The following is a 21,822-nucleotide window of genomic DNA, read 5'->3' on the forward strand; positions in this document are numbered from 1 at the left end:
TTTAATATAGTGCAGAAAAATAATTATATTCTCTCACACATGGTATCCTTAATATATGGCCATTAGATCCCAACAGTACAAGAACGAGGACTCAGTATTTGCATACCTAATGCTATGGACATGGTATGGGAAATATAAACACAACTACATAGACATAAAAACCTGTGACTGGGCTGGGAGTTTGGCCTAGTGGTTAAAGTGCTTGCCTAGCATGCACGAAGACCCGGGTTCGATTCCTTGATACCACATATATAGAAAAAAGCCGGAAGTGGTGCTGAGGCTCAAGTGGTAGAGCTCTAGCCTTGAGAAAGTTCAAGGACAGTGCTCAGGCCCTGAGCTCAAGCCCAGGACTGGCAAAAAAAAAAAAAAAAAAAAAAAAAAAAAACCTGTGACTCTATAGACATAATGTTTTATTACATAGATTAATATGTATCTATGATATACAAACCCTTAGCCTAATTTTGATTATGTTCTAAAAACTAAGTGCCAATGATTATATAGATTCCCTTCTTGAATACTTGTTTGTTAAACACGTCATTTGAAATATGATGTAAAAATCAATGTTAATAAATAATTAAAAAAAGCAAAAAAAGTCACAAAGTGTTAATCTAAATTAGCATGTAAGCATCACTTGATTTTAGTTACTTGTAAAAAGCATACTCACTACCTTATATGTGTAACTGTAATCCCTCTGTATATCACCCTGTCAATAAAATTAAATTTAAAAAACAATGAAAAACAGAATTAACTAAATAAATGGTATAAATTTTTTTTAAAAAAAGGTAGACTCAAAGCTAGGAGTAGAGCTTAGTGGTAAAGCACTTGTTTGGTAAGTGTAACACTTTGTTTTAATTTCTAACACTAAAAAAAGAACCAGAAAATCTCAAAGTCAAAATTAAAAGAATTCTATTCAGAATCTCACTCCTTCTCACTAAACATTATATTTTTATTTGTCTAAACATGGCTAGTTTAGTTGTTTTTAAGCAGGCACTGCCATACTATTTTAAGTCAAATATAATATTTGATGGTAAATTGAATATTTTTGTTAAGAAACAGAATGTTGGGCCGGGAGTTTGGCCTAGTGGTTAAAGTGCTTGCCTAGCATGCATCAGGACCCGGGTTCGAATCCTTGGTACCAAATACATAGAAAAAAGCCGGAAGTGGTGCTGAGGCTCAAGTGGTAGAGCTCTAGCCTTGAGAAAGTCCAAGGACAGTGCTCAGGCCCTGAGCTCAAGCCCAGGGCAGTCCTATATTATTGTTTTTTAATTTGTTCCTTTATATTAGTCTCAACAAGGCAAACCATTAAGAAAAGATCGATCTGCAGAAGAAACTTTTCAGCTTTCTCGATGGACACCTTTTATCAAAGATATTATGGAGGTAAAAATCATCTTTCTCTTTATATATGGATGTCCTTACTACAGTATTTCTTTCTCTTTATATATTTCCTTGTCATTCTGAACATGTCTAATGGGCAGGTATTTTCTGCAGTGCTAGAGGATTCTCAGAAAAGACTCTATCAAGGATCAGAGGAAGAGAGGAGACTTATGGTACAGTCTTTTGAAAAATATACAATTTTTTATTGCTCAAAATTGAGAGTTTCAGGGCTGGGAGTTTGACCTACTGGTGGAGTGCTTGCCTAGCATGCACAAAGACCTGGGTTTGATTCCTCGGTACCAGATAGATGGAAAAAGCCAGAAGTGGTACTGTGGCTCAAGTGGTAGAGCTCAAGCCTTGAGAAAGCCCAAGGACAGTGCTCCTGTCCTGAGTTCAATCCCCAGGACTAGCAAAAAAAAAAGAGAGAGAGAGAGTTTCAATATGACTTTTTCATACATAACATATAATGGACTTTCACTCTTACCTGTCTCCACCTTATCTCCTTCCTTTCTTCCACTTACCTGTTTTCCTCAAATAGTCCTCCACTTAAGGTCATATATTCCTTGTATTTTTGGATCTAGATTCCACAAATGAAAAATAATATGCACTATTTTTCTTTCTGAGTCTGGCTTATTCCACCTAGCCTAATGAGTTACAGTTTCATTCATTTGCTGACCTCAAGTTCCTTCAGGTATAGCTAGCATTGTGGTATGGCAAAATCATATGCTAGGGGTTTGTTATTTTTTTATACAATTTGGTTCTTTTTTTAAAATCTTTCCTAGTGTTGTTTTCCATACTATACTATTTTTCATTCCTACTAACAGCTTCACATCTGTTGCATTCTCACTAACATTTGTTGTCTGTTTTCTGATAGCCATTCTGACACGGATGAAGTAGAATCTCAATGTTGTTTTGACTTTCTTTTCTATCATGTGTTTGTTAGACATTTGTATTTTTTTTTTTGCCAGTCCTGGGCATGAGCTCAGGGCCTGAGCACTGTCCTTGGATTTTCTCAAAGCTAGAGCTCTACCACTTGAGCCTCAGCATCATTTCCAGCTTTTTTCTATATATGTAGTACTGAGGAATTGAACCTGGGTCTTCGTGCATGCTAGGCAGGCACTCTACCCCTAGGCCAAACTCCCAGCTGACATTTGGAATTTTTGAAAACTGTTTTATTCATTTGTTGATTTATTAGTTGGTTTTTTGTATTTAATTTTCTGAGCTCTTTATATATTCTATTAATCTTTATTCACCATAGGCTCTCTTTACATAAATAAGCTAATTAATCAAATACAAGTACACATACACTTTTTTTGCAAGGGGGCAGGGTGGTACCAGTCCTGGAGCTTTTCCTCTAGGCAGTTCTTTGAATTTTTTTGTACAAAGCTAGTGCTCTACAACTTGGACCACTGCTCAACTTCTGTCTTTTTCCTGGTTAATGGGAGATGACTTTCATAGACTTTACTGCCCAGGCTGTCTTTGAACAGTGATCCTAATATTATAGCTTCCTTGGTAGATAGGGTTACAGGTATGAGCTTATTAAGAAAATGTGCTATTGTTTCAAATAACTATATAGTGTGAATTAGTTTACATAAAGACTTTGCTATTGTTTTAACTACATAGAATGTTAGATTATTTGAATGAAAGTTTAACAAAATAACATTCATACATATGCCACTATTAGAAATACTCATTTTCTGAGATAAGTATTGTGATTAAAGTGTAAATTTCACTAGAGTTGGCTATTAGATACAATTGATAAATGATGCTTTAGTACTGTTTGCTTTTTAAAATAGTATGGAAACCTGGCTTAAGTGATAATGTACCTCCCTAACAAGTTCAGTGCCTTGAGTTCAAACTCCTATATACTGCCAAAATTAAAACAAAACAAAATATAACATGTAATCATGTGATTCTGGATTAAATTCTATGCCATAAAGAATTTAAGAAAGTAGTATTCAGGCCGGGAGTTTGGCCTAGTGGTTAAAGTGCTTGCCTAGCATGCATGAATACCTAGGTTCGATTCCTCGGTACCACATACATAGAAGAAAAAAAAAAAGCCGGAAGTGGTGCTGAAGCTCAAGTGGTAGAGCTCTAGCCTTGAGAAAGTCCAAGGACAGTGCTCAGGTCCTGAGCTCAAGCCCAGGACTGGCAAAAAAAAAAAAAAAAAAGTAGTATTTATATGAAATTATGAAATAAGCTAATTTAAAAGTTGCTCATACCCTTGTTTATTCCTGTTTTAAACCCAATTTCTACTTTCCTTTGGATGCTAATTTAATCCAATGTGTTGTTATGATTTTCCTGTTTTGCTTAGTTAATGTCATTTGCACATACGTAAATGTTTATGAATAATTTAAAGAATTTCAGAATTGGAAGTGTGGCTCAAGTAGTAGAATGTCAGCCTTAAGTGAAAAAAGTCAAGCAAGAGCTCAAGACCTGAGTTCAAGTCCCAGTACTGGTACACATACAAAAAATGAAATCTAAAGAATTTACATTTTATTTCATGTAACAGTTTTCCCCCTTTCCTGCAGTGATTATGCAGAGCTAAGTAATTCCTTTAAACTAAAAAAAAAAAAACCAAAAAACTTTTTTTTAGTTTAACCTTTTTTTAGTTAACTTTTTTTTTTTTGTCTATCCATCATGGGACATAAACTGGCCCTGGCCTCTGTCCCTGAGCTCTTCAGCTCAAGGATACTGCCCTACCCCTTGACCCACAGCGCCACTTCCCACTTTCAGGCTTTCTGGTGGTTAATAGGAAATAAGAGTCTCACAGACTTTCAACTTTCATGCCTGGGCTGGCTTTGAACCACAATCCTCAGATCTCAGCCTCCTGAGTAGCTAAGATTATGGTCATGAGCCACCAGTTCCTGGCAACATTCTTGTCTTTTAACAATAATTTATATGTTAAATTCAGGCGATCAACTATCTTAGGTGTTTAGATTTTTTCTTTTTTTTCTTTTTTTTTTTTTGCCAGTCCAGGTACTTTACCTCAAGGCTTAACCACTGTTCTTGAGCTTCTTTTTGCTCAAGGATAGCACTCTACCACTTGATCCCTAGAGCCACTTCTGGCCTTTTCTGTTTATGTGGTACTGAGGAACCAAACGCAGGGCTTCATATATGCTAAGCAAGCACTCTACCACTAAGCCACATCACATTCCCATCCTGGTTTGTTCCTTTCTTACAGTCTTATTGAAATATTCTTTCATTCCTTTTTTTTTTTTTTTTTTTTTGCCAGTCCTGGGCTTGAGCTCAGGCCCTGAGCACTGTCCTTGGACTTTCTCAAGGCCAGAGCTCTACACTTGAGCTTCAGCACCACATCTGGCTTTTTTCTATGTATATGGTACCGAGGAATCAAACCTGGGTCTTCATGCATGGTAGGCAAGCACTCTACAAGTAGGCCAAACTCCTGGCCTTCTTTCGTTACTTTGTGCTCACTCATTGTACCCACTATTTTTGTGTTTTATGTTTTGGGTTTTGATTTAATTTTGATAGAGTCTTGCTATAAAGTCCTAGAACTCAAAATCTACCGTCAGCCTCTTCAGTGCTAGAACTACAGCCACCATGCTCAGATTTGTGGCCAGTTTTCAGTACTATTTATTTTGTCATGTAGAGATCTCTAAGCTGTGGCAATCATCGAATTATGAAAAATACATCATAAACCTATGTTGACATATTATAGATTACCACACTAATAAAATATTATGTGGTATATTTGTACACCAAGTATATCATAAAATGTAGCACTCAGATAGGAAAAGGTTTTTTGTTTTTTGTTTTTTGCCAGTCCTGGGCTTGAGCTCAGGGCCTGAGCGCTGTCCTTGGACTTTCTCAAGGCTAGAGCTCTACCACTTGAGCCTCAGCACCACTTCCGGCTTTTTGCTATGTATGTGGTACCGAGGAATCGAACCCGGGTCTTCGTGCATGCCAGGCAAGCACTTTAACCACTAGGCCAAACTCCCGGCCAGGAAAAGGTTTTTTTGTTTGTTTGTTTTGTGGGTCATGGGGCTTGATCTTGGCCTGGGTTTGTGCCCGGCTGGCTTTGAACCTTGATCCTCAAATCTCAGCCTCCTGAGCAACTAGGATTACAGGCGTGAGCCACCGCCTATAAAGCTTTTTTTAAAAATCAAAATGCCCACATTCATGGATTGGCTTGAGAATCTCTAGGCCAGGTATGTACCTCAGATTTTAGAGCCACTACTATGAAGGAAAAAGCCTTCAAGGTGTATAAGGATTGGAATGATAGTCAGGAACTCCTAATACTCTAGGGCTAAAAGGTCCTCCTACCAATGCAGGACCTTCCAAATAAAAAGTTTCATCTGCAAAAACAATATTAGTTTAATACATAAATGATGATATTATTTTTTAAAGCAGAGTATGTAGAGCTCAAAGAAAGAGATCAGGGGCCAGGAGTTTGGCCTAGTGGTAGAGTGCTTACCTAGCAATGCACAAAGATCCAGGTTTAATTCCTCGGTAGCACATAGGAAAAGCTGGAAGTGGTGTTGTGGCTCAAGTGGCAGACCTCTAGCCTTGAGAAAGCCCAAGGACAGTGCTCAGGCCCTGAGTTCAAGCCCCAGGATAAGCAAAGAGATCTTCTTATGTTAAGTATATGCCCTTAATATTTATTAGTTGTAAATACAAGTTTGGCCTTCATGCAAGGCAAAAAACCAAGTCCTGATCTTACAGCATTTTCTTGATGGTGTTAACTCTCTTTCTTCCCTAGGATGCCATTGATAATAGGTTAGATTTAAAAGAATGGCCATATTGTTCCCAGTATCCAGCAGTATGGAATGGTTCTGGAGCTGTAAGGTAAAACCTATACATGAAAGTCAGTGAAATTTTCAGTATGACACTACAAACTAATAACTAGAAATGGTACACAGGTACTGCACATGTTCTCGCATGCAAGTAGTCTAGCAGTTCATTTAGCACAGTCAAGCATATCCTTACACCCAAGATTTCCCTATTAAATTTCAGAATGATGCAATGCCCACATTAGTTGGGATGAAAACGTTAGGCTATCAAATATGCATGTGTCCTTACTTAGAACCAGATCCAGCCAAGCTACCATCATAATTTTCTGCAAGGGGTATCCCAATATTTATCAGCTCCAGATTAGTATCTGTTCTCATCCCCTTTATATCTTCAAATGCTTACAGTCTCAGTGCCATTCTTTTTTTTTTTTTTAATGTCCAAGACATGGACTCAAATTCAGTACCTGACACTGAAATTTGCCCTTATTGGCTAGTACTCTACCAACTGAGCCATGCCTCTAATACCAAAGATTTCATTATGGAATTTTTGTGTGTGTATGTATCAGTATTGGGGCTTAAACTCAAGGCCTGGGCACTGTGCCTGAGCTTTTTTGCTCAAATGCTCTACCACTTGAGCCAAAATTCCACTTCTAGCTTTTTTGGTAGTTAATTGGAAATAAGAGTCTCATGGGCTTTTCTGTCTGGTCTGGCTTCAAACCCTAGTCCTCAGATCTCCTGAGTAGCTAGGATTACTGAGCCACTATCACTTCACTGTCTGATTAAAAAACAACATAAAAGGGGCGGGGGGCAGGGAACGTGGCTTGGTGGTAGAGTCCTTGCCTAGCATGCATGAAGCCCTAGGTTCCATTCTTCAGTGCCACCTAAACAGAAAAGGCTGAAAGTGGCACTGTGGCTCAAGAGGCAGAGTGCCAGCCTTGAGCAAAAGAAGCTCAGAGACATGCCTAGGCCTTGAGCTCAACCCCCAATACTAGCACATACACACACACACACACACACACACACACACAATTCATAATGAAATCTTTGGAGACTTTGGTTTTGTTTTTGTTTTTTGTCAGTTCTAGGTCTTGAACTCAGGGCCTGGGCACTGTTTCTGAGTTTTCTAACTCAAGGCTAACACTGTACCACTGTGAACCACAGCACTACTTCTGATTTTCTGGTGGTAAATTGGAGATAAGAGTCTCATGGACTTTCCTGCCTGGGCTAGCTTCAAACTGCATTCTTCAAATCACAGCCTCCAGAGTAGCTTCGATTATAGGCATGAGCCACCCGGATCCAGAAAAAAAAATTGTTTTTCAGTGAATCAGACTTTTTAGGTATATTGTCTTCATGTAAAATGAATAAGAATGTTAGCTCTACTTTATAGGTGAAAATGCTGAGGTAGACTATAAGTGACTTTTGTTTTTTAAGATAAATCTTTTAATATGAGTGATTCATTAAAATTATAAACTTAAAATGAGGCTGTCCTACCTAAGTCTATATGTTCAAATCATTTTTGAAACTAAACATAACTAATTAAGTTTGGTTGAATTAGGCTTTATAAAAGAGTTGCTATGGGAAAGATTATGGTCTGAGACCTTCCCAGGCAAATTAAAAAGAAAGAAAGTGGTGTTATGGCTGAAGTGGTAAAGCAGAAGCCTTGAGCTAAAGAGCTCAAGGACAATACCCAGGCCAAGAGTTCAAGCTTGAGTGTTCACAACTGACAGAAAAAAGTTCTTAAGACTTATTTCAATCATATTAGTTGGACACAGTAGCACAAACTTGTCAAACGAAGAATGTGGGGAAGCACAAATAGAATCATAGGGCATGCTGATCTGGGGATAAAGTAAGTAAGACCTTATCTCAAACACACACACACACACACACACACACACACACACACACACACACACACACACACACACACACACACACACACACACACACACACACACACACACACACACACACACAAGGGGGGCTAGAGAAGTAGTGGAGGACTCACACCTGTCTAGCAAGTATGAGTCCCTGAGTTCAGATCCCAAGATTACAAAACAAAATAAAAATTTCTTCACAAAGATCTTGTAAACATGATGGAAATGTTTTTTTTATTGTGATGAATAGAAGGGTTACATATATTCACCAGATAAAAGGTGCATATCTTCACAAACATTGATATTCTTTCTCATGACATGGTCCCCATTTCCCTCCCACCCTCCCCCCGCTTATCTTGATTTCCCCCTTCCCTATCCAATTTCAAATAACCAATTAAGCACATATAAAATATATCAGATAACAAGATGAGATATTGTAACAATATGAGATAACCAAGGGATGGCAAAAGAGATGGCATAGTACATTAAGAACAACAGTCATTCATTATATGGCTTTTGTTTCCTTATCCTGGAGGTCCTTACATTTAGTGTCATACTGTTTGGTCTAATGTCTCTAGATTTTGTTCTATTGTAAATCTCTGCTAGGAGAGCCCAAGGTTTCTGCTGATTATGACAAATGAGGGAGACTATTGGGCATATATTCCTTTGAGTCTGGCTTACTTCACTTAATATTATTTTTTCTAAGTCTTGATGGAAATGTTTTTAACATGTTTGTTTTCTTTCTTTTTAGTGCTCGCCAGAAACCCAGAACTAATTATCTAGAACTAGACCGGAAAAATGGGTCAAAACTTATTATTTTTGTAATTGGAGGAATTACATACTCTGAAATGCGTTGTGCTTATGAAGTTTCTCAGGCACATAAATCCTGTGAAGTTATTATTGGTAATCCATCCATCCATCCATTCATTTTCCCTTTTTTTTTTTTTTTTGGTTGGTCATGGGGCTTTAACTCTGGGCCTGGGCACTGTCACTGAACTCTTTAGCTCACTGGGCTGTTGCGCTACCACTTGAGCCACCGCACCACTTCCAGTATTCTGTTAGTTAATTGGAGGTAAAAGTCTCATGAACTTTCATGCCTGGGCAGGCTTTGAACTGCAATCCTCAAATCTCAGCCTCCTGAGTAGCTAGGATTCTTTTTCTATTTTTTTAAAAATGAATTCTAAACTGGGTACTGGTTGTTCACACTTGTAATCGTGGCCGTTCAGGATGCTGACATGTAATTAACTTTGCAGCTATCTAGGATAAACAAAACCATGAGGCTTATACCTCCAATTTATCAGCAAAAAGCTAGAATTAGGTATGGCTTTAATGGTCAAGTACCAGCCTTGTGCTAGTAAACAAGAGAGCTAAACAAGAGTACTGGCACATGCAAAAAAATTCTAAGTGCAAAAACTTCCATGTAAAATTTCATCTTGTGTCATATAGCTAAAACTAAATGCAAAAAGAATTATTTTAACCATAATGTGTTTTATCTGCTCTGTTCAGTATAATCCCAGATATTCAAGGGGCAGAGATTGGGATGATTTTGGTTTAAAAGGCAGCCTCAGCAGAAAAAACTGAGTGGTACACATTTGTGGTCCCACACACATGGGAAACTGTAGATAGAAAGAGCATGTCCTAGGCCGACCTGAGAGAAAAAGCTAAACCCAATGTGTAAAGCAACTCAAAAATAAAAGAGGCAGAAGGGGCATGGACATGTCTCAACTGGTAGAATCCTTGCTTTGCAAGTGTAAATACCTCAGTTAAAACCCACACTACCTTAAAAAAAAAAAAGTTTTATCTGATTCGCTGAAGTTAATTTCCTTTATTAGTCTTTTGATGCATTTTTGTTTTAAATACTATTTGATTTGGGGAAAATAACCTTATTTAATTTTGTTTGCAGTAATCATTAAGTAATTTTAGACTCATAAATACATTCCTGTTTAAATATTTTAAATTTTTATGGGCATGGATCTTACATTGGTGAGAGCCATGTAGAACTGAGTTTAAGAATTGCAGTCTGCCAGGTGCCAGTGACTCTTGCCTGTAAAGCCTAACTACTCAGGAGAGTAGTTCAAGACCACCCAAGGCAGAAAATTTGCTACATTCTATCCCAAAATAATTACCAAAAAGCAATGTTGGAGTTCAAGTGATTGAGCACCTGCCTAGCAAGCAGTCCAAGCAAGTGTGAAGTCCTGAGTTTAAATTCTGGTACCACAAAACAAATTTCAGTTTCAAAACCACTGATAGGTAAATTCTACTGACCCAGGGAAGCGCAGGATTTACATGAGAAGCCTTGATTCACAGCGTTGCTTAGAAGTTTTGTTATTGGATGAAAAACCAGTATAGTTCTGATTTGAAAATAGAGAACATTCCATTTTGTCCTTTAGTATATAACCCAAAGTAGATGAAACATGAGAAATGGGAAGTGTTTCTGAAAAGTTACTGAGCCTGTTCAGTGACAAGGGAAGATCGAAATTGTATAGGCAAGGTATCTTATAGAAACTTTGTTAAAATGGTGTAAACATTTTGTATATATAAAGGACAAAATAGTAGATTGAGCCAATAAAAAATAATTGCTGGCTCTGAAAAGCTGTCTTTTTTTCCTACCAGGTTCAACACATATTTTAACACCCAAAAAGCTGTTGGATGACATAAAGATGCTGAATAAACCCAAGGATAAAGTCTCTTTTATTAAGGATGAGTAGCGTTTTTCTACTTTAGAGGTGTTTATTAATGCTCAACTAAAATAGAATATGAAATACTGCTATCATGTAATTTAAACAATGTAAATATTTTATGAAATAGCTTTTCAAGTATATTTCTTAAGAGATTGTTTCATTGGATTTATCATTTCTAATAATTTAAATATTGCTGCTTTATAGATGATAAGACATATTAAGATGCTTTCTAAACAATTTCTAAAGGTTTTCTTCTTTGAGGCAGAATGTATTAGAATTATGGGTAATTTTTCACAACTATGCCTATGTGTACTAATTACCCATTATATACTTAGTTGTCAAAGTAAATAGTTTTTTTAAAGAACAATATTAAATGAATAGGTTATAAAAGTAAAAACTGTAAATATGTATGATAGAATTATTTCCTATAAGTAGTTTTTTCTTTTAACTCAAATATATAATTTCTTTTATGTGTAAAGTAATTCCAATTATTAATAAGATGATTTCACAGTGTATACCACTTTACCAGATGCTTCTAAGGTTTAGAACACAATTTTATGTGATTTTGAAATTATGTATATTTAAATTACAAAACAAAATCGTGAGCATTCTAAGAGAAAATAAACACATGGAAAATTTGTCTGAGTTTTTTTTTTCCTTGTGGGAGGGGAAAGTTGGGAAATTTTAAAGTTCTAAATTAGAATTGCAAAGAAGAAAAAAATATCCCAGTACTTTCACCAAGGTAACTCTGATTACTTTTTCAAAAAGAATATATTTGTATAAAATTAAGACAATAAGAATATGTCTGCAAGTATGTTCATGTTATACCAAAGTAACCTCCTATTTCATATCTTTTTTTACTTGACTTGTCCTCATTCTGTCATTTCATGGACCATAATTTTATATATCACTCCATTTTGCTTTTACAAGTAATGTTGTAATATTTGATTATATACCTTGGTAGACTTATACTCATTCTATAATGCAGTTTCCTAGTAATATCAGCTTATCTAAGGATTTGTGTAATTAAAATCTTGGAAAATATCATTGCTTTTTTTTTCAGGAGGGAGGGGTCTCACATTTGATTGACTTGCTCTCTTAGATGGCTCTCTACTCCTTGACTCTCATCTACAGCACAACATTTTGCTGCTTATTTTGAAAATGGAATCTCTTGGACTTTTCTGCCCAGGCTGGTTTTAAACTGTGATGCTCCAGATTTTATCTCCTGAGTAGCTAGGATCATTGGCATAAGCCATGCCTAAATAATTTTTTGTTGATTTTGGAGGTATTAACTCAAGGTCTCACATTTGCTTGGCTCATGCTCTACCGCTTGAGCCATGATTCCATCTAAATGTTTTGCCGTGTGTGTGTGTGTGTGTGTGAATTGAACCCAGGGCCTCATGCATGCTAATAACTGAGCCACATCTGTTGCCCTGTTACTTATGTCAAAAGAGGTATCATTTTTATTTGGTTTCAGAATTTTATTTTATATTTAGAAATATCTTCTGTGTATGCAGAAGATTTGGGTTTCTTCTAGAACAGTTTTTTTTTTGAATAACTTACCTATCTACACCAATTTTATAGTAAGAATATATATTAAGGGCCAGGAGTTTGGCCTAGTGGTAGAATGTTTGCACAAAGACCTGGGTTCGATTCCTCAGTTACCATACACATAAAAAAGCCAGATGTGGTGCTGTGGCTCAGGTGTTAGAGCTCTAGCCTTGAGAAAGCCCAAGGACAGAGGCTGGGAGTTGGCCTAGTATAGTAGTACAGAACTTGCCTAGCATGCACAAAGCCCTAAGTTCGATTCCTTGGTACCACATAAACAGAAAAGCCAGAAGTGGTGCTGTGGCTCAAGTGGTAGAGCTCTAGCTTTAAGAAAGCCCAAGGACAGTGCTCAGGTCCTAAGCTGAAGCCCAAGATTGGCCAAAAAAAAAAAAAAAAAGAAAAAGAATACATGTTACATATTTTCACTTAGTATTGTGTACCATGCCTCCACTCCTGCATACCACAGGAGATTAAAAACTAGAAAAGAGTAAGGTTCTGAGCCCTTTAGAATCCCTTATGCAATTGGCTAAGATTTGGAAAGTAAAAAGCTGGCAGAGGCCATCTTCTCTAGCTTTGCCAATAGAGACAGGAAGGAATTGTTTGTAGCGATCATACTCGAGGTTTTAATGTCTCATCATCTTGTTTCTCCCTGTGAAACAATTCTGTGGCCACAGCAGCACTAGCTCCTGTCTTTTGCATCACAGATTATGATAACCTTAGGTATCTAGTTTCTGCTCCTTTGCTTGTTTTTTGTTTTGTTTGGTTTGGTTTTTGGTTTTTGCCAGTCCAGGGGCTTGATCTCAAGGGCCTGGACATTGTTTCTTTTGCTCAAGGCTAGCACTCTACCACCTGAGCAACAGCGCCACTTCCAGCTTTTTCTGTGTATGTAGTACTGAGGAATGGAACCCAGAGCTTCATGCATGCTAAACAAGCACTCTACCACTAAGCCACATTCTCAGCCCATTTGACTCTTTTTTTTTTTGGTGGGCCGTGGGGCTTATAGGCCTTGGCACTGTCCTTCAGCTCTTTAGCTCAAGGCTACAACCCTACCCTTGAGCCAAGTCCCATTTTTGAGAGATTAGAGATAAGAGTTTCAGGTCCTTTTGTGCCTGGGCTGGCTTTGAACCTTGATCCTCAGATCTCAGCCTTCTGAGTAGCTAGGATTACAGGTGTGAGACACTGCACCCAGCCCATTTAACATTTTTATAAAAGATGTGTCCAACTATCTTTCTGTGACCTGTAATCATGTGCCTGTTCCTGTAGTAAGTCCAGAATTTACATGAGGATTATAACTTTATGGAAATTAGACTATTCTATTATGTAAGATACCCATATAAATTAAAGGTAAACATGGTATATAAAGATAGAAATTAAAGAACAGATATATTTGGCTATATGGAGCTTATTTGACAGCTACCATAAACTTCATAGGAAGTAACTTGCTGTGCAGTTTTCTAAGAGCAGCAACATCTAAATATTACTAAAGAAAGCATATAAAGTTTTGGTTTGCTTCCTATCACAAGAAAAACTTTTAGAAATAAAATAATAAAAACAATAACAAAAACCAACATAAAAACCCTGTAAGTCATTTTTAATGTATTCTACTTTTTAATCAGATTGTATTACAATTTATTCTGAAAATCTCAAATTATTTTTTATCATTTTAGTAAAGAAAAAGATGGTTGAATTATAGAGCATAAATGCTAAGCGTACATAGTTAATTATCTGAAACCCTGTAAGTTATTTCAAAGTTACTTTCCTTACAAAGGTCAAAGCAGAAGGGACTTCCTTATGATAGCTCAGGTTGACAGGCCTCTTCTGACAGGGTACTGAATCTTCTGGATTGGAGTAGGGGAGACATTTAAAGGTCATTTAAACTACATAGCACTTGGCAAGAGAGGTTCCGCTCTGGTTTGTATTTGTCTGTTGGAGTCTAGTGCCAGAGTTCAGTTTAAAAAAAAAAAAAAAGACTTCCCCAGAATTTTATTCAACAGAACACACAATTTGAGATCCTGTTCTTAGAATCTTGTCATATGTCTTCCCTGGCTTCCTTTAGTGCCACAATCTAAAAAGCAAATTCAGCCACAAAATTAGGATTACCTTAATGTTGGTCTTTGCATTATCTCTTCCAATGTGCCCTAAACCACTTTCTAAGCCCCAAAGTTAAATATAGCACATTCCCCAGCCAGCTAGACAAACAGCAGCTGTCTTGGTTGGCAGGAGAGTCTCCTCCAGGCTAAACTCTGGGGGTTGAGAAACCTTTTTGAATGTTTAGAGTATGTGGAGTTAGAAGTCCTCAAGAGGGGAAAGTCTATATTCTTTCTCTAAAGAACCAAATCAAGAGTTTGCTCTGGCAATTCTATGGAGAATATTAGAACTTGATATCTGGTATGCAGTTTCCAGCAATTATTTTCTAAGATTTTATTAATCTACAACTGATAGATTTGTGTATTCTTGACCAATCTTTTTTTGGCGGGGAGGGGAAGGGATAAGTCATGGGGCTTGAACTCTGAGCATGGGTGTTGTCCCTGAGCTCTTCAGCTCAAGGCTACTACTGCCCTATCTCTGGGCCTGGGCATTGTCCCTGAGCTCTTCAGTGCAAGACCACCACCCTAGCCCTGGAGCCACAGCACCCCACTTCCAGTTTTCTAGTGGTTAATTGGAGATGAGCCACAGACTTTAGTGCCTGGGCTGGCTTTGAACTGCAATACTCAAATCTCAGCCTCCTGAGTAGGTAGGATTACAGGCATGAGCCACCGCGCTAAACTTGACCAACAAAGATCTTTAAACAAATAATGTAATAAGCATACGACAGGAATTTCACACAGTACAATAAACAAAAGTAAAAAATTATTCCTCTCAGAACTCCATTTTTTAGAGGTTGCTTAAGGTGGTTGTGAATTTTTCTGGAGAATATGTAAACCTGTAAAAGCATGCACAAATTAGATCATGCTAGAAATGTTGTCAGGCATCTTGATTTTTTTCACTGCTTCTTTTCAGTGGCTAGAGTTATAGCTTTTTTTTACTAAACGTCTGCAGATTGTGGGGGGGGAGGGGTGGGGAGGGTGTCATAGGGCTTGAACTCTGGGCCTGAGCTCTTCAGCTCAAGGCTAGCACCTACCACTTCAGTCACGCAGCACCACTTCTGGTTTTCTGGTGGTTAATTGGAGATAAAAGTCTAAAGGACTTTTGTGCTCAGGCTGGCTTTGAACCTTGATCCTCAGATCTCAGCCTCCTGGGTAGCTAGGATTACAGTCATGAGCCACCAGCACTGAAGATGCTTCTGTCAGGGATCCAGTGTTGGCATATTGTGTGAATTGTCTGTAAGTTCTTAGCAGTGGCATTGCAGGCCAGATGATTAGTGCTTTTGGAATTTTTAGAATTTGGCAAAACAGTCCCTTAGCAGTGGTTAGACTTTGAATCAGTATACATTCAGTAGAGTCTGTATTTCAAATTTAACTTACGTTTTCCTGTACTAGTGAGATGCAAAACAGTATACTCCCTAGATTCTGGTTGGTGGCATCTCCCAGTCAGCTACACAATCACAAAGTAAAACAGATACTCTATAGTATTTAGGGGGGGGGTGTGTTGCTAAGCAGTGATGTTCAGTGGATTAGATGTCTTCATATGCTTTTTTTTAAAACTTGAGTTATTTTCAGGTTACTCTGGATTTATCAGTATGTACTGATCAATAAGTCAAGAAACATCCATGTTAATCATATTACCTTCCAAAAAACAGGGTATTGTGAAGGAATAGTATTTGTTTCACCCCATCTTCACTGACAACAGTTTTTTCAAACTTTAAATGATAGTTTTAGTTCATTTTATTATGAACTATTCTCTGCTGCAGAAACAGGGTATTGTGAAGGAATAGTATTTGTTTCACCCCATCTTCACTGACAACAGTTTTTTCAAACTTTAAATGATAGTTTGTTTTAGTTCATTTTATTATGAACTATTCTATGCTGCAGAAAATTTTTAAAAAAGAGGTCTTAGGAAGAAAAGAAAAAAGAAGGAAAAGCCCTCTGGGGCTTTGAAGGGTACTTGAAAGCCATGAGTTAGGGAATAACACAGATTTAATATAAATATGTAGTTGCTTTTAATTTTAAAATCAAAGGCCCCTTTTCATAAGTACTTTGTTACCCATTATGAGTGTTGTGAGATTTTTAGAAAAAAAATTTTTTCTGTAAGTAATAAGTCAAATTCTTTGGGAAAGGAGATAAAGTTTTCTGTGCTGCTTTTTAGGGGTTTTGTCCTTTTGATTATCTTGAACTAGAATTTCAATCGATTCCTCCATGTCTGTGCTTTGACAAGATCTTCTGCAATATCTTTAATCATTTGATCAGTAGTTTTTTTCAAACTGGTGGCTGTCTTTAGGGCATGATCCAAAGCCGAGTTTAACATCTACAGAAGAAAAGTCCACATATTTTAGTTATCTAAACTTAATGTTTCTGATAATTGGATTCTGTCATTATTAAACATTGCAAGAGGGAATTTTTGAAGCATTCTGTTTTCCACACAGTTTATTTCTGTTTTTCAGTGTTTGTTTCCTAGGAAACCAGTCTGAGATGGAATATATTTGTCAGGGGAAAGGAGAAAAGATCAACACGTGACTGCTGAGCGTGAATCAGAGGGTGAGGTCATCAACCTGTTGAACTGTTTCCCTGCTGCAGAGAAAGAAAAAAAGATGTTCTTAGGGAGCTTCAAAGGGACTTGGAGGCTATAACCACTGAGAGGACACCAAGGGATACAGTGCGTGTGTGGGTTTGGGAATACTTGAAAGTAACCAGGGAATTGCTTTTTCTGGTTTGGAAATAGAAACCAGATGGCAGCCCTAACCATAGTGTCAGTAGAACAGAATCCAAACCACAAACCCAGGCCAAGGGAATCCTGTAGCTATCGTACCACCCACAAAATACTTTCTCCCAGAAATTTCCTTTGGAGCCAAGTTGAGGAATAATACAAACCATGTGGCGGCTAAGACCATGTGCTTTGGGTTAGTGCTGAACACATTGTTTTAGCAGAGTAGTTTCTGAAACCCAGTTTTCTCTTAAGACCAAACTTTTAAACTACAAGGATTCTAGGATTTTTTTGTTTCTCTTAAGTCCTCACCTTAGGATTTGTTTCTTCAGTATTTTTAAGGTCACATAAGGCTTGGCTTCTAGAGGCTCTGCAGGAGTGGAGATGAATGGAGGGTGGTACAGGGTCTGAGCTGTAGGCCGTAAAGGTCTTCAGATCTTTTCTGAAAGGCAAAAGCACATTGGTACTTGTATAAAGTGTCACACATATCTGTTTGGAACAGACCAGGCTGTGGGGATGGAGGAAGCCCCATGTCCCTGCCTTTCATAGCTCTCAGAGACCACAGCTGAGCCTCAGAAAATGAGCCCCACAGAACGGATCTCTTTTTTTAATTTTGGAATTGGATGGCAAAACTCCAAAGAGTTTTTAATTCACTTTTTATTCTTTTCTCAGCCAACTTTCTATTCTACTACTTACAAAACAAACAAACAAAACTACCACTTGCAAGCACCTTGGGTTGATTTCATCCTAGCGCCAGTGATCTTATGTAGCAAGGAGACCAGAAGAATAAAAGAAGTACATGTTTATGTCAGCAGCACATACCTGCCCAGAATGCTATGCTGTCATTATGACTGCCTCTAAGGCATGGTCTGCATGGCATCAATGAGGTACCCGACCATCACGGTTTTGAGGCGAGGTTCACAGTATTGCTCTAAGTATGGGTAAAGGACCCTGCTAGGAATCGTACTTCATAACCCTGTGTGGTACATGGTCCCATGACGGGGCCCTCATATCATCCCCCTGCTAACTTACTTTGATGCATCTGCTTGTGAGCAGTATCATCTCTAGAATCTCTCATATCAAATACTTTGTGGCCTCCACCTCCTGTCATCCTGTTGTCCCTTCCACAGTAACCTGAGTTGCTTCTGTAGCTGAGGTAATGTGCTGTCTATCCTCCAAGTGAGAGGCCATCTGCATCCCTAATGAACATCTTAGGCAGGGGATGGCAGTGTGGTGCAAAGGGCTTCAGGGTCCTTTTTCCTTGCAGCCTATCAGCCACCATATTGAACAGTATTAATAACAGCCATCCCTAGGTGAGTACCTTTTATGAGCCAGATACTATTCTCAGGGCTATTTATGTATTGATTCAGACCTCAATGAATTATTATTCTCATTTTACCTATGAGAAAACAGACACGCCTTCCAAAGACATAGCCAAGATATAAACTCAGGAAGTCTCCACCCTATGGTAGGGAATACAGTTAGCTTACTCTACTGCCTCTTACCTTCAATAGCTCTTAAATACACAGACTTCTATCTCTACCACTCTTGGATAAGAAGCCTTTATCCCATCTGTTATTTTTTTAGTCTCTTAACTGATCTTCAACTTTGGCTCTTCATTCAGTTCTGCTCTGTCAGTATGTACAGTGATATTTTAACACACAACATACACACATACACCTTTATTTTAAAAGTTCCTTGTTCTCAAGTCTGAAGTCCTCCCTGTATCTGACAAACTCTGATGGCTCTGCCCATCTGGACTTCCCTCATCTTGTCCAGCTTCACACTATTTCTGGACTTCCAAGAGCCTTCCCCCTTCAGAGAGCCTCAGATGTGTTGTGTTCTTCACTCCTATCCATACCTGCTAATCCATTCATACTTACCCTTCGGAGCTCAGCTTACATGAACCCCTAAATTAGAAGCCCTTCTTGGCACTTAAAAGATGAACCAGCTAGGCACTGGTGTCTCATGCCCATAATCCTAGCTACTCAGAAGGCTGAGCTGATGACTGCAGTTCAAAGTAAGAAATTCTCTGAGACTTACCTCCAGTTAACCACCAGAAAACCAGAAGTAGTGCTGTGGTTCAAAGTGGCAGATTACTTTGAGCTAAAGAGCTCAGGGACAGTGCCAAGCCCTGAGTTCAAGCCCCACAACTGCTAAAAAGATGATCCAGATCCTTTTTCAAAGCAGTAAACATGAAGACAGTAGTTGACTTTGTCCTTGTATCCTCAACACAATATTCTGTCTTCAGCACTAAACAGGCTTACATGTGAATCCTGGCCCTACTATTTATAATCATAAGATGACCAAGAAATGTTGGTTACATATTTATAATAATGTATGTATCTGACCAGTCATAGTGGATTTTATTATTGGTCATCATAAAATGATACTTACTTTCCTGGTGTGACCTCACATTCATTTTGAATGAATTTTGAATCCACTCTCTGAGAACGGATCCATTTCGGTTCTGAACAAGATGAAAAAAATGTCAGCTATGATTAAATTCAAGACTATCAAAAAAATCATCTCTTAATGGTAAGTAATGTGTCATTTTGACTTCAGCAAGAATGAAAGATTTTGAAAATATCTTTAGTAAATATGTAAATAGGAAAGTTAGGGAAGATAGAAATTAAGGAATTTTTTTCAAGTCTAAATTTATGGAAAACAATTTAACTTTTATTTATGCTTTTTTTTTGCCAGTCCTGGGGCTTGAATTCAGGGCCTGAGTACTGTCCTTTAGCTTTTTCCTCAAGGCTAGCACTCTACAACTTGAGTCACAGCACCATTTCTGGCTTTTTACATGTATGTGGTACCGAGGAATCGAACCCTGGCCTTCATGCATGCTTAGACAAGCACTCTACCACTAAGCCAAACTCCTAGCCCCTATTTATGCTTTCATTGATAAAGTGGCTTGAACTTGGGGATTCATTCTCTCAGCTTTCTTGCTTGTAACTAGCTCTCTACCATGTGGGTTTGTTGTTGTTGTAGGTCTTTGAGCTTGAACTTGGGGCCTGGGCACTGTCTCTAAGCTTTTATGCTCAAGGCTAGCACTGTACCACTTTGAGCCACAGCTCTACTTTCTGTTTTCTGATGGTTACTTGGCGATAAGAATCTCATGGCATTCCTTGCCTGGACTGATCTCCTCCTTCTGAGCAGCTAGGATTGAAGGCATAAACCACCAGTTTCTGGGAACACTACCATTTGAGCCACATTTCCAGGCCAGCATTTTGCTGGTTAATTTGAGATGCCTAGACTGGCTTTGAAGTGAGATCTTCCAAATATCATCCTCCTGAGTAGCTTGAGTTTCACTCATAAGCCACGAGGACTCAACAAAATTCAACTTGCATGTGTGTACACATACGTGTGCCATTCCTAGGGCTTGAACTCAGAGCTTAGATTCTCTCCCTTAGCTTTTTACGTTCAAAACTAGTACTTTACCTTGCCACTGAGCCTCTTCCAGCTTTTTGGAGGTAAGAATCTCACAAACTTTAAACCTCAGATCTCATCCTTCTGAGTAACTACAATTATACGTGTGGCCAGTGGTGCCTGGTTGAAAACTCAATCTTTAAGAGGAGTTTTATTAGCTACTAAGATTGAGTGCCAGTGGCTCACGCATATAACCCTAGCTACTCAGGAAGCTGAGATCTGAGGATCACAGTGCAAAAGCCAGCCCCAGCACAGAAGTATGAAACTCTTTTTTTTTTTTTTTTTTTGCCAGTCCTGGGCTTGAGCTCAGGGCCTGAGCACTGTCCTTGGATTTTCTCAAGGCTAGAGCTCTACCACTTGAGCCTCAGCACCACTTCTGGCTTTTTTCTATGTATGTGGTACCAAGGAATCGAACCCGGGTCTTCATGCATGCTAGGCAAGCACTTTAACCACTAGGCCAAACTTCCGGCCCCAGAAGTATGAAACTCTTATCTCCAATTAACAATCAGAAAACTGGATGTGGGGGCCAGGAGCACAGCCTAGTGGTAAAGTGCTTGCCTCACATGCATGAAGCCCTTGGTTCTATTCCTCAGTACCACACACAGAAAAAAGCCAGAAGTGGTGCTGTGGCTCAAGTGACAGAGTGTTAACCTTGAGCAAAAAAGTGTCCGAAGACATTGACCAAACCCTGAGTTCAAGCCTCAGAACTGGCCAAAAAAAAAAAAAGGACATGGTGCTGTGACTTAAGTGGTAGAGTACTAACCTTGAGCTGAGGTGCTCAGGGACAGCACCCAGGCCCAGAGTTCAAGCCCCACAACAGACCTAAGAAAAGAAAAAAAGAAACTAGGAATTTAGATTCTCTGCATGTCCACTGTGACTTGGCATGTTGCCTAACTTCTGTGGGTTCAACTAATGCATCTGACAAATGGAAGAATAACTTCTAAGAGATTGGACCCAAGTGGATTTCTAATATTCTCTCCAACTTTAGTAGCAAGGACTCTAGAAGTCAGATACCAATACTTGTGTTAAGACAATTTCAGAAAAGAAACTAAACAAAGTATGAAAATATAGTGGGAAAGACCAGAAAATGAAAGCCAAGGAAAGGAAGGGAGAGGACAAGTCAATGGCCAAAGGAAAGGAAAGACCCCCTTTTCCCTTCCTTTTCATTCTTTCCCATCATTTCTCCACCCCAGGTCTATGTCTTAACTAGTGGTCTAGTGGCCAGGGGTCACTTGCCTTACAGGGTCTCACTGGACAAAACAGGTATGGACAGTGGAATGGAAGCTAGAATGTCCAGATTTAGATATCCTGACCACCTAACCATGGTTCAGGATGAATAATGAGCTCAGTCTTCTTTCTTTGGAA

General features: G+C 38.4%; 2 protein-coding genes across 9 annotated transcripts in view; one reads left to right on the forward strand and one right to left on the reverse strand.

Annotated features, from left to right (window-relative positions):
* Positions 1-16,833, forward strand: part of Stxbp3 (syntaxin binding protein 3) — a 69,315-nt gene extending 52,482 nt beyond the window's left edge. The window contains exons 16-20 of one of the 2 annotated variants that reach the window (XM_090334311.1): positions 1,285-1,377; positions 6,095-6,180; positions 8,751-8,902; positions 10,613-10,725; positions 16,769-16,833. In XM_090334311.1, the coding sequence (XP_090190437.1) occupies positions 1,285-1,377; positions 6,095-6,180; positions 8,751-8,902; positions 10,613-10,707 (426 nt within the window). In that variant the 3' untranslated portion in view covers positions 10,708-10,725; positions 16,769-16,833. Of the gene's footprint in view, positions 1-1,284; positions 1,378-6,094; positions 6,181-8,750; positions 8,903-10,612; positions 11,319-16,768 lie in introns of those variants that run through there. The other variant, XM_090334310.1, reaches the window with a different exon arrangement.
* The window catches only part of Aknad1 (AKNA domain containing 1), a 37,527-nt gene continuing 31,836 nt past the window's right edge, over positions 16,132-21,822 (reverse strand). For 4 of the 7 annotated variants that reach the window (XM_090334312.1, XM_090334313.1, XM_090334315.1 and 1 more), the window contains exons 7-9: positions 19,426-19,498; positions 17,341-17,470; positions 16,132-16,632 (exon numbers count right to left, since the gene is read on the reverse strand). In XM_090334312.1, the coding sequence (XP_090190438.1) occupies positions 16,501-16,632; positions 17,341-17,470; positions 19,426-19,498 (335 nt within the window). In that variant the 3' untranslated portion in view covers positions 16,132-16,500. Of the gene's footprint in view, positions 16,633-16,733; positions 16,896-17,340; positions 17,471-19,420; positions 19,499-21,220; positions 21,280-21,822 lie in introns of those variants that run through there. The other 3 variants (XM_090334316.1, XM_090334317.1, XM_090334318.1) reach the window with 3 other exon arrangements.

The sequence above is a fragment of the Megascapheus bottae genome, chromosome 6 (genome assembly GCF_031878675.1).
Source record: "Megascapheus bottae isolate mThoBot1 chromosome 6, mThoBot2.hap1, whole genome shotgun sequence".
NCBI classification, from domain to species: domain Eukaryota; kingdom Metazoa; phylum Chordata; class Mammalia; order Rodentia; family Geomyidae; genus Megascapheus; species Megascapheus bottae.